We start from the raw sequence: 16,743 nt of genomic DNA on the forward strand, positions 1-16,743 counted from the left end.
CACCCTTTGCAGCTATAACAGCTTCAACTCTTCTGGGAAGGCCGTTCACAAGGTTTAGGAGATGCGTCTATGGGAATGTTTGACCATTCTTCCAGAAGCGCATTTGTGAGTTCAGGCACTGATGTTGGACAAGAAGGCCTGGCTCGCAGTCCCATTGGTACAAATTATTCCAATGGGAGGAAAAAAATCCCTCCTGATTCCTGAAAAATGCAACAACAACGGAGTGAGAGTCTCATAATGTTTGCAATGGCAAATTGTTCAGCACAACACCATGACCGTGCTGACCAATAAGAAGCATTTTTGATTTCTGGAATACCTTTCTAGATGCACTTCTTATTGATCACCTTCTCCCTAAGTTGAGGAAGACAAAGGCCTCTTCCCCACAACCATTAGGCCAAGGTTTTTTTATGCCGAAAATTTACTAGCCTGCCATCCAACATTTGTTGGCAGAAAGTTGGACAACAATTGTCTGAAAGAGCGTACTAACGGTCAGATTTTAGGCAAACAGTCTGTCAGCACACAATTCCCTGCCGAAAATCCTATCGTGTGTACAAGGCTTTAGTCCGGAGGGTTCAATATTGAGTTGGCCCGTCCTTTGCAGCTATAACAGCTTCAACTCTTCTGGGAAGGCCGTCCACAAGGTTTAGAAGTGTGTCTATGGGAATGTTTGACCATTCTTCCAGAAGTGCATTTGTGAGGTCAGGCACTGATGTTGGACAAGAAGGCCTGGCTTGCAGTCCCATTGGTACAAATTATTCCAATGGGAGGAAAAAAATCCCTCCTGATTCCTCAAAAATGCAACATTTCAGGATGACTTGGATCCCTTCTTCAGGCTTGAATTGTATTATATCAAACTCATTCAGAGGGCTTTCTCAGACTATACTAACACTACACTAAGCCCTTGTACACACGGTCGAAGATTCCATCGGAATGTGTCCTATCGGACCGTTTTGTCGGATATTCCGACTGTTTGTGGTCTGCATCGGACTGTTTCCGTCGGAATATCCATCGGACCAAATTTTCCAACTTGCTGGAAATATTTTCCGACAAAATGCTCCGATCGGACATACTCCGATCATGTGTAGAGAATTCCGATCGGACAAAGTGCCACGCATGCTCAGATCAAATTCCTACATCAAAGCTATTGGCTACTAGCGTGAACATAGTCCCATCGTAACGAAATTACGTCATCATGTTCTGAAAGATCGGATTTTCCGACAACTTTGTCCGACGGTGTGTATGCAACAGTTTTGGACAAGATCCGACGGACAAAATCTGACGGATTTGGTTGTCAGAATGTCCGACCGTGTGTACAAGGGCTTACACTCTAAACAAATAAGTGAACACACTAACTCACTAATAGAAAACTGAGCCCTGATCTATCCATCTCCACTCCAAAAACTCACTGCAAAAGGTTCCTGCGGGAAGGAACCTTTTATAGTGTGGGGTGGGACTATGAGAACTGAGCCATGATTGATGATTCAGGTGCATTGCTTTATCCAATTGGGGTCCTAGAATGCGCTGTGCAGCACGCAGTGCATTGTGGAGTGCTCAGCGGGCGAAAATCCTGCCAAGCGACCTGCAAATTTGGGTGTTCGGGCTGAAGTTTTGTTCGGCTTAAACTGTTCTCCCAACTCTATTAGCCAATAAAGTTATCACTTAAAGAGTAAATTCACCTTCCAGAAAAAAAAATAAAAGGCAAACTAACCTCAAATATCCTGGGCAACCCTCGGGACATCGCACTGCACATAGTGTTCATGATGTTCCGTGCTGCCGATGTAGTGATCCAAACACCGCATGCCACAATACACAACAACGGAGTGAGAAAGTCTCATAATGCTTGCAATGGCAAATTGTTCAGCACAACTCCATGACCGTGCCGACCAATGAGAAGCATTTTCTGATTTCTGGATTCACTTCTTACTGATCACCTTCTCCCTAAGTTGATGAAGACAAAGGCCTCTTCCCCACAACCTTGGCCTAGTGGTTGTGGGGGCCTGCAGGTGACTGGAATTTGGAAGCCCCTTTTTAAAACAATGGGACTGTCAGGTCACCTTGAGGCCAGGTGACAGATGCACACCGTAGGGATCAGGAGTGCACCGCAAGGTTGTGGACCCTACAGCTGACTGCTGCGGACGGGGGTCAAGGTGATAAGGAAGGCAGGGCCGCCAGAACACCAAGACGGATCCCACCAGGGTTAGAGCGTAAGATTCCCTGGGGCACGGAGTCTAAGAGCCAGCAGGTGTTCACCAGAGCCTCTAGTGGTGAGGATGGACTTGGCTGCAACTGGCTCCAGATCGCGACCCCCGGGGTCCCCCACAGTAGGCAACAGGGGGATAGGGATAGTGAGGGACAAAGCTAAGGTCGGGGCCACAAGCAGACAGGAATAGTCACGGACACGCCAAAAGGTCAGGATCACAGGCAAACAGGGATAGTCAAGGACACGCCAAAGTCGGTAACGGAACAACAGAAAAGCACACGGCAGGTAACAGGAAGCTAACACACAAAGGTTGATCAGCCCTTTTGGCTTGCAGTGCACAGGTTAATATAGGGTTCCCTGATAGGGCCTGGTGTGGAGCCATGCTTAGAGGAGAGGTTATAAAAACCACCAGGTGGAAGTGGCTGGCCTCTTAGTCAGAAGACATGAGGGGAGGTAAGCAACCAGAGGAAGATCAATGCATAACCATGACTGGGACCCACAGATACCCGCACTCCCCCATCATTCTTAAAAAAAAAAAATCCCCCCTAAAATGTCCCATGATGTAAATCCATTGTCAATCATGTCACCTTGTGATAGGCCAAAGGTCAATCACAATGAATGATGTCTGCTGATTTTATCACCACACTAAATGCAAATTACTTCTCCTGTTCCCTGCTGCTAAATGTAAAAACACAAGAGTGGGATCTGCCAGGTGGTGCCCTTGACCAAAATATGGCCATGGCCATATATGGTCAATGTCATTGCCAAAATATAGCCATGTGGCCATATTTGGTCAATGCTGTCAGCACTATCCTTGCCCCTTAGTTTACATAGCTGGGGGTTCCCAGCCAGTAAATAAACAGGGCTGGGTGAAGTCACTGGTTGCCAAGGATGAGGTGGATGCCAGCACATGTTACTTCCTTAACAATCATTGACAGGAAACTGCCATATATAGTAGCGGAAGACATACTGCTACTATATATCATGTTTGGCTCCCATCAAATGAGCAAAAAGTTGAATGTTTGGTCATTTGTTCAAACAAGCAATATGTAAAACTCTAAGCACATTCCTAGTGAAAACTGAGTCTTGAGTAGAGCAGGACAAGGTGCCATTTCAGATGGTGATATTTCCATGTTTCCTTAGAAGATTAGGTTTAGAGTATGTAAATTTAAAAAAATAAAATAAAAAAGATTCCAAACCAGAATTCGATTTATTACCTGCATTTGTTTTGTCTTGTCACTTTTAGGAGAAATGTACTCTGAAAACAAAAACAAATGGAGTTAAAGGGGTTGTAAAGGTTTGTTTTTTATTTTCTAAATAGGTTCCTTTAAGCTTGTGCATTGTTGGTTCACTTATCTTTTCCTTCAATTTCCCTTTCTTTGTTTTCTTTGTCTGAATTTCTCACTTCCTGTTCTTCCTCAGTAAGCTGTTCTGGCTGACTAAACACCGCTCAGATGATGGTGTGAAGTTTACTGAGGAGAAACAGGAAGTGAGAAATTCGGACAAAGAAAAAAAAACATTTTAATGGGAAATCGAAGGAAAAGGTAAGTGAACCAACAATGCACCAGCTTAAAGGAACCTATTTAGAAAATAAAAAACGAAGCTTTACAACCCCTTTAAAGTATAACTAAAAGGCAAAACTTTTTTTTTTAGTTTTGGACACAGTGGAGAAGGATTAGAGCCCCTGTCATTTTTTTTTATTGCTGTCTGTGCCCCCTGTTATGGGGATCCACCTTTTCTATTGTCCTGTTTACCATTATCATTGAAAGTGAAAGTAAAAAGAAAACCCCAATTTTTGGGCTGTCCCCCCAGAAAAGTAATAGATGGGGAATCTTCCAATGGGGGCAATATTTCTGGTGAGCTTGGGGTCCCCAAAAAATTCCTTTACTTTGCAGAAATATCATCTCACTTCATGCTTGGCTATGGGACAGGACGTGAAGGGAAATCTCCGCAATGGGACAGAGATGGCGCAAAAAAAATCTGACAGCGGTTAAAGTGGTTGTAAACCCATTACAACCACTTTAACCTACAGGTAAGCCTAGATTAAGACTTACCTGTAGGTGCAAGAAATATCTCCCAAACCTAAAAGGTTTAGGAGATAGACATGTGCATTTAGTTTCGTTCCGAATCAAAATTCGTTTGAATTTTCATTATTCGGACATTCGGACGCATCCGAATTACCGAATTACAATGCTAACGAATTCAACCAAATTCGGACGAAATTTGAATCAAATTCGAAAAATTACCCTAATTTGGGGCCACGTATCTCGGGGCCACTTGTAGCTAGAAACCCCAGTAGACCTAGCACTACAACATCTCCAAATTTGGGGTTTCTAGCACCAAGTGACCCTGAGATACGTTGCCCCCAAAGTCGGGTCACAAAATGTCAAGCACTTTTCTAAAGCAGAGAATTACATTTTACGACCCGAATTTGGGGCCACATATCTCGGGGTCACTTACAGCTATAAACACCAAATATGGTATGCAAACACAATAGAACTAGCACTACAACGTCTCCAAATTTGGGGTTTCTAGCACCAAGTGACCCCGTGATACATGGCCCTAAAGTCGGGTTGCGAAATATTTTCGAATCCGGTTGAAATAGTTTCAAATGCGGTTGAGATAATTTCGAATCATGTTGAAATCATTTCAAATCCAGTAGAAATATTTTCGAATTTGGTTGAAATATTTTCGAATGCTACCGATTTTTCGAATTCGGTAGAAAACAAAATGAAATCTGAAAACGAATTTAACGAATATAATGAAACTAAATTAATTAATTAACGAATTAAAACGAAACGAAACTAAACAAATTTTATCCTTTTGCACATGTCTATTAGGAGATATTTGCAGAACTAGCTGCACCGATGTTTACGGCGCATGCGCCGTAGACATCGGGCACAGACGCACTGAGCATGCCGTTTCTAACTGCGATCGTACCGTTAGTGGCTCCACCAGGGCGTGTGCGCGGAAGTGATGTCATTGCGGCTCCAGCCAGTCACATCGCTGGAGCCGCGATACCCGGGAAAGTCACTCCGGGATAGATGCAGGTGTCGGAGGAAAGGAACGAGGACCGCTTCGGGGGCTTCTATCTCAGGTAAGTAATTCATAATGAGCTAGCATGCTATGCATACTAGCTCCTTATGCCTTTGTCTTGCAGGGGTTATTTTTTTATTTATTTTTTTGAGGCTTTGCTTCCTCTTTAAATCCCTCCCTTAACTAGATGCTGACCGCCGACCGTCAAATGACGGCCAGGCGGCGCACCTATTGCGGCGGGAGGCCGTCATGTGACGGCCTCCCGTTTAAACAGGAAATGCGCGCGATCGTGCGCGCGATCCCTGTTTCTTCGGTGGCGGCGTGTCACGGAGACACCGCTCGCTACCGAAGGGGGTGAACAGCCATTCGTTATGGCTGTTTACCACGTGATCGGCCGTGATGAAGTCACGGGCGATCACAGATGGTCACACCCCGAACGTGCACGGCGCATGCGCGCGAGCGCACTGCGCGTGCACGTCGGTGGCGGCGTGTTCCCCGGGAACACTGCTCGTCACCGACGCTGGTAAACAGCCATTGGCCGGCTGTTTACCCACGTGATCGGCTGTGATCCTTTCACAGCCGATCACTAAAATGTAAACAAACCGCGGTAACGGGATGTTACCGGGTTCTCCTCCTCACACACCGATCGTGTGTGAGGAGGAGATTGCGGTAACATCTCATTACCGCCTACAGTGTACACCAATCACACTGATTGCCCCCCCCCCCAATAAAGAGAACCTGTCACCACCCCTCATAGTACCTGTCAATCACAGTCCATCAGAGTACCTGTCACAGTCCATCAGAGTATTTGAGTACCTGTCCTAGCCCATCAGAGTATTTGAGTACCTGTCCCAGCCCATCAGAGTACCCGAGTAACTGTCCCAGCCCATCTCAGTACCCGAGTACCTGTCCCAGCCCATCTCAGTACCCGAGTACCTGTCCCAGCCCATCTCAGTACCCGAGTACCTGTCCCAGCCCATCAGAGTACCCGAGTACCTGTCCCAGCCCATCAGAGTACCCGAGTACCTGTCCCAGCCCATCAGAGTACCCGAGTACCTTTCCCAGCCCATCTCAGTACCCGAGTACCTGTCCCAGCCCATCTCAGTACCCGAGTACCTGTCCCAGCCCATCTCAGTACCCGAGTACCTGTCCCAGCCCATCAGAGTACCCGAGTACCTGTCCCAGCCCATCAGAGTACCCGAGTACCTGTCCCGGCCCATCAGAGTACCCGAGTACCTGTCCCGGCCCATCAGAGTACCCGAGTACCTGTCCCGGCCCATCAGAGTACCCGAGTACCTGTCCCGGCCCATCAGAGTACCTGTCCCGGCCCATCAGAGTACCTGTCCCGGCCCATCAGAGTACCCGAGTACCTGTCCCGGCCCATCAGAGTACCCAAGTACCTGTCACGGCACATCAGAGTACCCGAGTACCTGTCACGGCACATCAGAGTACCCGAGTACCTGTCACGGCACATCAGAGTACCCGAGTACCTGTCACGGCCCATCAGAGTACCCGAGTACCTGTCACGGCCCATCAGGGTACCCGAGTACCTGTCACGGCCCATCAGGTTACCCGAGTACCTGTCACGGCCCATCAGGTTACCCGAGTACCTGTCACGGCCCATCAGGTTACCCGAGTACCTGTCACGGCCCATCAGGGTACCCGAGTACCTGTCACAGTCCATTAGAGTACCGAGTACCTGTCACAGTCCATTAGAGTACCGAGTACCTGTCACAGTCCATCAGGGTACCCGAGTACCTGTCACAGCCCATCTGAGTACCCGAGTACCTGTCACAGTCCATCAGGGTACCCGAATACCTGTCACAGTCCATTAGAGTCCCGAGTACCTGTCACAGTCCATTAGAGTACTGAGTACCTGTCACAGTCCATCAGGGTACCCGAGTACCTGTCACAGTTCATTAGAGTACCGAGTACCTGTCACAGTCCATCTGAGTACCCGAGTACCTGTCACAGTTCACCTGAGTACCCGAGTACCTGTCACAGTCCATATGAGTACCTGTCACCGCCCTTCAGAGTACCCAAATACCAGTCACCAAAGCATCAGAGTACCTGTCACCAGGCCATCAGAGTACCTGAGTACTTGTCACCAGGCCATCAGAGTACCTGAGTACTTGTCACCAAGCCATCAGAGTACCCGAGTACCTGTCACCAGGCCATCAGAGTACCCAAGTACCTGTCACCAGGCCATCAGAGTACCCGAGTACCTATCACCAGGCCATCAGAGTACCCGAGTACCTGTCACCAGGCCATCAGTGTACCCGAGTACCTGTCACCAGGCCATCAGTGTACCCGAGTACCTGTCACCAGGCCATCAGTGTACCCGAGTACCTGTCACCAGGCCATCAGAGTACCCGAGTACCTGTCACCAGGCCATCAAAGTACCCGAGTACCTGTCACCAGGCCATCAGAGTACCCGAGTACCTGTCACCAGGCCATCAGAGTACCCGAGTACCTGTCACCAGGCCATCAAAGTACCCGAGTACCTGTCACCAGACCATCAGAGTACCCGAGTACCTGTCACCAGGCCATCAGAGTACCCGAGTACCTGTCACCAGGCCATCAGAGTACCCGAGTACCTGTCACCAGGCCATCAGAGTACCCGAGTACCTGTCACCAGGCCATCAGAGTACCCGAGTACCTATCTCCAGCCCATCAGAGTACCCGAGTACCTATTTGCAGCCCATGTCTCATAGAATATACGTTGGGGTGTTTGCTTTCCAAAATGGGGTCATTTTGTGGGTAATTTCACTGTCCTGGTGCTCCAGGACCTTCAAAAGTGTGATGGGTAGGAATGAAATGAGATGTGTCATTTATGCTCCTAGAACGCCTGAACGTACTACTTCAATGTTCGGCCTCTCTATGTGGCCAGGCTGTGTAAAAGTCCTACACATGTGGTATCGCCATACTCGGGAGGAGTAGCAGAATGTATTTTGGGGTGTAATTTTTGCTATATACATGCTATGTGTTAGAAATATCTTATAAATTGACAATTTTGTGTAAAAAAAAATGCGTTTTAATTTTTTTCCACATATTCCAAAAACTTCTGGAAAAAAATGAACCGTTCAAAAGACTCATTATGCCTCACAGATTATACGTTGGGGTGTTTGCTTTCCAAAATGGGGTAATTTTATGGGAAATTCCATTGTCCTGGTACTCCAGGGCCTTCAAAAGTGTAATAGGTGGTTGAGAAACGAGATGCGTAATTTTTGCTCGTAGAACGTCTGAAGGTACTACATCAATGTTGGTGCTCTGTATGTGGCCAGGCTGTGTAAAAGTCTCACACATGTGGTATCGCCGTACTCGGGAGAAGTAGCAGAATGTATTTTGGGGTGTAATTTGTTGTATGCATATGCTGTGTGTGAGAAATAACCTGATAATATGACAATTTAGTAAAAAAAAATTAACTCCCCAATGCGTGACACTTTGTCCGTCGGAGTAGGCTACACATGATCGGAGTATGTCCGATCGGAGCATTTTGTCGGAAAATTTTACCAGCAAGTTGGAAAACTTGGTCCGTCGGATATTCAGACGGAAACAGTCCGATGGAGACCACACACAGTCGGAATATCCGTCAAAACGGTCCGATAGGAAACATTCCGACAGAATCTCCGTCCGTGTGTACAAGGGCTAAGAGTATTTATTTCTGTAATATTGTATAAATTATGCTAGTTTTAGTTAATTTAATGTAACAATCATGAAGTCATAGATTCATGAAGCTGCAATACTTTATCAATTGTCTATTCTATCATTACCATTAGTTGTTTTTTACGTATACAATTGAGGTGCGCCTTTATAACTTATTTTGTATCGGTCACCATGAGTGTATAAAGAAAAATTTTGATATTAATGTTATGTATGTCTGCGCACCTCTTTAAATATATGTAATCATGCTTTGCTAGACTAATAAATAATAAATCTTTTCAATAGTCATCTTGTTTCTTTTTTAACCCCGTACTTCATATAAAGTCCCGTTAAGCTCTTGTTTTTAATTTTTGCATTATATAATAATAATTTGTATATTACCCCCTTGCCAATTCTGACATTTCTCTCCTCCATGTAAAAATCATATTTTTTTGCTAGAAAATTACTCCCCTCAACATTATATATATATATATATATATATATATATATATATATATATATATATTGTTTTAGCAGAGACCCTAGGGAATAAAATGGTGGTCGTTGCAACTTTTTATGTTACACGGTATTTGCACAGCAATTTCTCAAACGCGTTTTAAAAAAAAAAAAAAAAACTTTGTGAATATAATAAAGAAACATTAAAGATAATCCTTTTTTTTTAAATATGATGTTACGCTAAGTAAATACCTAACATGCCACGCTTTAAAATTGCACACACTCGTGGAATGGCGCCAGACTTCAGTACTTAATCTCCACAGGTGATGCTTTACATTTTTTTTTTTTTAGAGGTTACATGTTTAGAGTTACAGAGGAGTTGTAGTGCTAGAATTATTGCTCTCACTCTAACGATCGGGGTGTATGTACCCCGTGTGTATCTGGCTCTGATAACAGCCAGTGCCTCACCAGCCACTCACCTCACCACACGGCCCTGGTGTCCTGTACCCCCCCATAGCAATGTCCTCTGCCCCCTTAACATCACCCCCCCACCACTTAGTGTCCTCTGCCCCCCTCCCCCCATAGTAGTGTCCTCTAGTGTACTCCCCAATACTGTGCCCTCTGCCTCTTCACATTACCCCCCTGTAGTGTCCTCTGCCCTCCCCAGTAGTGTCCTATACTGGCCAATACTGTGCCCTCTGCCCCTTCACATCACCCCCCTGTAGTGTCCTCTGCCCCCCAGTAGTTTTCTATACTCCCCAATACTGGGCCCTCTGCCCCTTCACATCACCCTCCTGTAATGTCCTCTGACCCCCTCCCCCCACAGAAGTGTCCTGTACCCCCCCAAAGCAGTGTCCTCTTCCTCCCTTCACATCACCACCCCCCACCCCCACCTGTAGCATCCTCTGGCCCCTCCCACCCCAGTAGTGTCCTGTACCTCCCCAAAAGAGTGTTCTTGGCCCCCTTCACATCACCCTCCCCACTGTAGTGACCTCTACCCCCCCCATAGCAGTGTCTTCTGCCCCCCCCCAAGGTGACCTCGGTTCTCTGTGCCCCCTGAAAGCAGTGTCTTATGCCTCCCCGTCCCCCCAAAGCAGTTCATCACAATATCCCCCTCCCCCAATGTAGTGTCCTCTTGTCCCCCCTCAGAGACAAGATAAGGAAACAGCAAAGTGCTGGGTGCAAAGTGCTTCTCCCCAAAGCCGTGTCCTCTTCTCCCCTTCACATCACCCCCTGTAATGTCCTCTGCCCCCCTCCCCCCACAGTAGTGTCCTGTACTCCCCAATACTGTGCCCTCTGCCTCTTCACATCACCCCCCTGTTATGTCCTCTGCCCCCCTCCCCTCACAGTAGTGTCCTGTACTCCCCAATACTGTGCCCTCTGCCCCTTCACATCACCCCCCTGTAATGTCCTTTGCCCCCCTCCCCCCCACAGTAGTGTCCTGTACTCTCCAATACTGTGCCCTCTGCCCCTTCACATCACCCCCCTGTAATGTCCTTTGCCCCCCTCCCCCCCACAGTAGTGTCCTGTACTCTCCAATACTGTGCCTCTGCCTCTTCACATCACCCCCTGTAATGTCCTCTGCCCCCCTCCCCCCACAGTAGTGTCCTGTACTCCCAAATACTGTGCCCTCTGCCTCTTCACATCACCCACCTGTAATGTCTTCTGCCCCCACAGTAGTGTCCTGTACTCCCAAATACTGTGCCCTCTGCCTCTTCACATCATCCCCCTGTAATTTCCTCTCCCCCCTCCCCCCACAGTAGGGTCCTGTACTCCCAAATACTGTGCCCTCTGCCTCTTCACATCACCCACCTGTAATGTCTTCTGCCCCCACAGTAGTGTCCTGTAATCCCCAATACTGTGCCCTCTGCCCCTTCACATTACCCCCCTGTAATGTCCTCTGCCCCTCTCCCCCCCCCACAGTATTGTCCTGTACTCCCCAATACTGTGCCCTCTGCCCCTTCACACTAGCCCCCTGTAATGTCCTCTGCCCCCCCCACGTTAGTGTCCTGTACTCCCCAATACTGTGCACTCTGCCCCTTCACATCACCCCCCCCCGTAATGTCCTCTGCCCCCCTCCCCCCACAGTGGTGTCCTGTACTCCCCAATACTGTGCACTCTGCCCCTTCACATCACCCCCCCCCCCTGTAATGTCCTCTGCCCCCCTCCCCCCACAGAAGTGTGCTGTACTCCCCAATACTGTGCCCTCTGCCCCTTCACATTACCCCCCTGTAATGTCCTCTGCCCCCCTCCCCCCACAGTGGTGTCCTGTACTCCCCAATACTGTGCCCTCTGCCTCTTCACATCACCCCCCTGTAATGTCCTCTGCCCCCCTCCCCCCACAGTAGTGTGCTGTAATCCCCAATACTGTGCCCTCTGCCCCTTCACATTACCCCCTGTAATGTCCTCTGCCCCCCTCCCCCCACAGTAGTATGCTGTACTCCCCAATACTGTGCCCTCTGCCCCTTCACATTACCCCCCTGTAATGTCCTCTGCCCCCCTCCCCCCACAGTAGTGTCCTGTACTCCCCAATACTGTGCCCTCTGCCCCTTCACATCACCCCCCTGTAATGTCCTCTGCCCCGCTCCCCCCACAGTAGTGTCCTGTACTCCCCAATACCTTGCCCTCTGCCCCTTCACATGACCCCCTGTAATGTCCTCTGCCCCCTCCCCCCCCACAGTAGTGTCCTGTACTCCCCAATACTGTGCCCTCTGCCCCTTCACATCACCTCCCTGTAATGTCCTCTGCCCCCTCCCCCCACAGTAGTTTCCTGTACCCCCCAAAGCAGTGTCCTCTTCCCCCCTTCCCATCACCACCCCCCCACCTGTAGCATCCTCTGGCCCCTCCCCCCCAGTAGTGTCCTGTACCACCCCAAAAGAGTGTTCTTGGCCCCCTTCACATCACCCTCCCCACTCAAGTGACCTCTACCCCCCCATAGCAGTGTCTTCTGCCCCCCCTCTGTTCTCTGTGCCCCCTGAAAGCAGTGTCTTCTGCCTCCCCGTCCCCAAAAGCAGTGCATCACAATATCCCCCTCCCCCAATGTAGTGTCCTATTGTCCCCCCTCCAACAGTATTTCCTCTTTCTCCTTCACATCACTCCCCCCAACATACACACAGCACTGATACTTTCCTATCTGCTGGCGTGTGTACAGCAGAGACAAGATAAGGAAACAGCAAAGTGCTGGGTGGAAGGCAAGAGCAGGTAGTGCCAGAGTTCATAAGAGCAAGCTAGTGATTGGTTGCTAGGACCGCCTAGCAACCAATCACTGAAACAGCTCCCGTCCAGACCCTAATCCAGCACTATGATGCCTCCCGCTCTCCACTCTGCAGTTAACATGGTGGCTGGGGTGGCTAGGCCGAGTCATAGTCACAATCCACCTGTCAACTCCCTGCAGTCGACCGGTCGTTCGCGATCGACAGCTTGCTGACCCCCCGTGTTCAGGGCTGGTGCAAGGGTTTTTGACACCCTATCTGAAACCTCATTTTGCCACCCCCCTTACTCCACCCTCTTTTCCCTGCCCACGTACACCCCACCCTTTTTAATGAAGCGCCCATCATATGCAGCCCATCAGCGTCCATCAAATGCAGCCTCACCAGTGCCCATCAAATACAACCACACCAGTGCCCATCAAATGCAGCCTCACCAGTGCCCATCAATGCAACCTCACCAGCACCCATCAATTGCAACCTCACCAGCGCCCATCAATGCAGCCTCACCAGTGCCCATCAATGCAATGCAGCCTCACCAAGCCCTAGGGGGCTGCCTAGTGGTAGCACCGGCCCTGCCAGTATTAGGACATGTGGCTCGGTTAGCTCTATGGCCAGTCTGAGCCTGCTATTGTGGTAGAGTCTGTGTTTTGTCTTATTGTGATTTGGATTGCAATGATACGTGTTTTTTTTTACCGCCGGAGTACGAGTACTGATACTTTCCATCAAGTACTTGCCGATACCGAGTACTAATACTTTGCGATTTGCATCCATACGAAATGAATAGGCGCAAATAACATTGCCAAGAATCAGAGTATAGAAAAGGAAGCGCCATCTAGTGGGCAGTTTATTAAAAATTTTATAACTCACATTAAAGTACATATCTACTCAAATCCAAATCTGTACAGCAGTGATTCTCAACCAGGGTTCCGTGGGAACGCTAGGGTTCCTACAGAGGTTTCTAGGGGTTCCTTCAGCATTGGGCAATTTCTGCTTCTCAGATAAGTTCCCACTGACACCATTGATCTTTTTAGCTATCTGTAAGGAGGTAATTCTTCCCAATGACCACAAGTGTAAGGACCGTTCTTCCCAATGACCACAAGTGTAAGGACCATTCTTCCCAATGACCACAAGTGTAAGGACCATTCTTCCCACTGACCACAAGTGTAAGGACCATTCTTCCCACTGACCATCACACTAATGTATCATGAGTTGTAGATTTCTAATTTTTAGCAGGGGTTCCCTGAGACTGGAGAACTATTTCAAGGGTTCCTCTGTGTTGAAAAGGTTGAGAAAGGCTGCTGTACAGTGTTCCTGTCCTGCCGATGATAGAAAATGATGGCCACTGGATGTGCTCACAGGGCTGGGGGGAAAAGTTCAGGGACTCCTGACGATATAGGGAGGAAGTGATGTCAGCTTGGGGGCGGACCGCTTATACATCTCCTCAAACGGCCATGGTTTTCTATCATCGGCGGGATGGGGGCCCTATGAAGATTTGGAGTTGAGCAGATAGGTATTGGTATCGGTGCATCCCTAGTTGTGATATGACATTTCTGGTCATTGTTTTTACAGGAGGAAAAAGCAATACATGTGTGACCAGCGGAGGTAAGCATGAAACCTTCTCCTAAACTAATCAGGGATGCTAATATTTAGAGTATATCACAAGACAGATATTATATTTATTTCTTTGTAAGAAAGCCAGACACATCCCCCCTTACTTTCTAGTATTTTCCTAGTATTGTCTGCCTTATGGAGGGTCTGATATCCTTGTGGTGGTTGTAGCCACAAAGGAGAAGAGAAGGTCAGGAGCAGAGTATTTACTACATTATAGAGGGTCATGTTGAAGTGGGTTGTGATATCCCAGTGGTGAGTCTACTCACCACGGCAGAGAGTATGTCAGGAGCTGAGTATTTTCACTTTTGGGAAAGTCATGTTGGGGGTGTGATATCTTAGAGGTTGGTGTAATCAGGAAGGTAGGGAGAAGGTCAGGAGCAAATCATTTTCTATCTGACGGAAGGCTGTGTTGGAGGCTGTGATTTTCCAGATGGTAGGTGTAATCAGGAACTTAGAAGTGGAGGGTGTGATATCCTGGTGGTGGGTGTAATCAGGAAGATAGGGATAAGGTCAGGAGCAGAGTATTTTCTATCTGATAGAAGGTCATGTTGGAGGGTGTGATATCCTGGTGGTGGGTGTAATCAGGGAGGTAGGGATAAGGTCAGGAGCAGAGTATTTTCTATCTGATAGAAGGTCATGTTGGAGGGTGTGATATCCCGGATGGTGAGCGTAATCAGGAACGTAGAGGAAAGGTCAGGAACAGTGTATTTTCTACCTTATAAAGGGTGATGTTAGAGGATGTGATATTTCCATGGTAAGTGCAATCAGAGAGGTAGACAGAAGCTCAGGCACACATTAAAGTGATTCTAAAGGTATTATAAAAAATAAAATAAAAAAAAAAACACAAAAAAACCAACATGTTATACTTATCTGGTCTGTAATAGTGTAATAATTTTGCACAGAGCAGCCCCAACCCTCTTCTTTTTTGGTCCCCCACAGGCGCTCCTGATTCTTCCTCCCTGCTGAGTGCCCCCAATAGCAAGCCCCTTGCTATAGGAGTGTTTGAGCAGGCTCACACCCGAGCCCCGCTCCTGTGAATGCACATTTACACACAGAGCGCAGCTCAGCCCCACCTACCTGCTCTCTCCTTATTGGCTCACTGGCTGTGATTGACAGCAGCGGGAGCCAATTTATGTGAGCCGCGTAGGAGAGAGAGAGAGAGACTCGGGAAGGCCGCTGCTCTCATGCACATTACTGGATCGAGATGGGGCTCAGGTAAGTATGGGGGAGGGGGGTGTTTACATTCTATGCATTAATGTAAAAAAAACTTCTGCCTTTAGAACCACTTTAAAGATCATGATCCTTCCATCCTTTAAGGGTCTTTTCTCTGAATCATGGTGTTATTGTTTATTAATTATCACATTCTGAGGTTTTACTTTGATGGTTTTTTTCCAGGGACCCGGATTTTTCCATCTCTGGCTGTGATAGTTCTTCTTGCTCTGTCAATGTTTCATCTTTTAACCACTGTTGTTTGAGGAGCTCATATACCAACTGACCACCTTGATATTGGGGGGTCTGAGAATTTCGGTTATTCCAGAAAATACACTTAGTAATTCTCCTGCTCTGATTTGCTAAAGTGGAGCTCAAGCCAACGCATTTCTGTTTTGGATGGAGTGAGGAATGGTTAGAACCACTGTCAGGTTTTTATCACTTCCTGTGTGTCCATTGTTGCCATTCCCCTTTATTCCTATCCTGGAGACCTCAGACACAGTAAAAAATATTTCCAGCTTGACCACAGACAGGAAACGCAACGAGGGAGATTTACAAAAGCTGGTGCACTCAGAATCTGGTGCAGTTGTGCATGGTAGCCAATCAGCTTCTAAGTTCAGCTATTAAGCTTTGCCGATAAAACCTGGAAGCTGATTGGTATCTAGGCAGCGTTTAGCAAATCAACCCCAATATGACAGTAAATCGCAAAAAAGTTGTTTTTGAAGTTCCATTAAAAAAAAATAAAAAATCTAATTTGCAAAGCTGTTTAAAAATTTTGAAAAAAAAAAAAAAAATATTTTTTACTTTTTGCTATAATAAATATCCCCCAAAAATATATAAAAACATATTTTTTTTCCTCAGTTTAGGCCGATATGTATTCTTCTACATATGTTTGGTAAAAAAAAAAAAATCGCAATAAATGTATATTGATTGCTTTGCGCAAAATTCAAAGCATCTACAAAACGGGATCGTTTTATGGTATTTTAAAAAAAATGTTTTATTAGTAATGGCGGCGATCTGCGATTTTTATTGGGACTGCGACATTATGGTGGACACATCGGACATTTTTGACACTATTTTACATTTACATTGTCATTTATGCAGCAATCAATGCTATAAAAAGAGCCTACTTCCTAGCAACCAGGGATGTTAGGCGGCAGGAAAAATCTGCGTCCTAGCAGCTAATAGAGCCAATCTACATAGTTGCATATAAAATGCACTTTTTATCTTTTAAAAAAGTGTTTCCCAACGCTAAACCTTTCATGTGATTTCTAAAATTTCTACATTTGTAAATTTCAAAAGCCAATATAAAGGAATAGTAGGTGCAAAAAAAAAAACACTTGTGGGTTTGAATAATCTTTATTTTTTTTTTTTTTTGCA

The 16,743-nt window shown here is 47.0% G+C and overlaps 1 protein-coding gene across 1 annotated transcript in view; it reads left to right on the forward strand.

Annotated features, from left to right (window-relative positions):
* LOC143927195 (ecto-ADP-ribosyltransferase 5-like) overlaps positions 1-15,979 on the forward strand; it is a 425,121-nt gene extending 409,142 nt beyond the window's left edge. The window contains exons 4-5 of the mRNA XM_077451173.1: positions 14,113-14,145; positions 15,550-15,979. Of these exons, the coding sequence (XP_077307299.1) occupies positions 14,113-14,145; positions 15,550-15,629 (113 nt within the window). The 3' untranslated portion in view covers positions 15,630-15,979. The remainder of the gene's footprint in view (positions 1-14,112; positions 14,146-15,549) is intronic.
* Positions 15,980-16,743: the final 764 nt, after the last annotated feature.

The sequence above is a fragment of the Lithobates pipiens genome, unplaced genomic scaffold (genome assembly GCF_037356315.1).
Source record: "Lithobates pipiens isolate NorthernLeopardFrog02 unplaced genomic scaffold, aLitPip1_a1.2 Scaffold_23, whole genome shotgun sequence".
Lineage (NCBI taxonomy): Eukaryota > Metazoa > Chordata > Amphibia > Anura > Ranidae > Lithobates > Lithobates pipiens.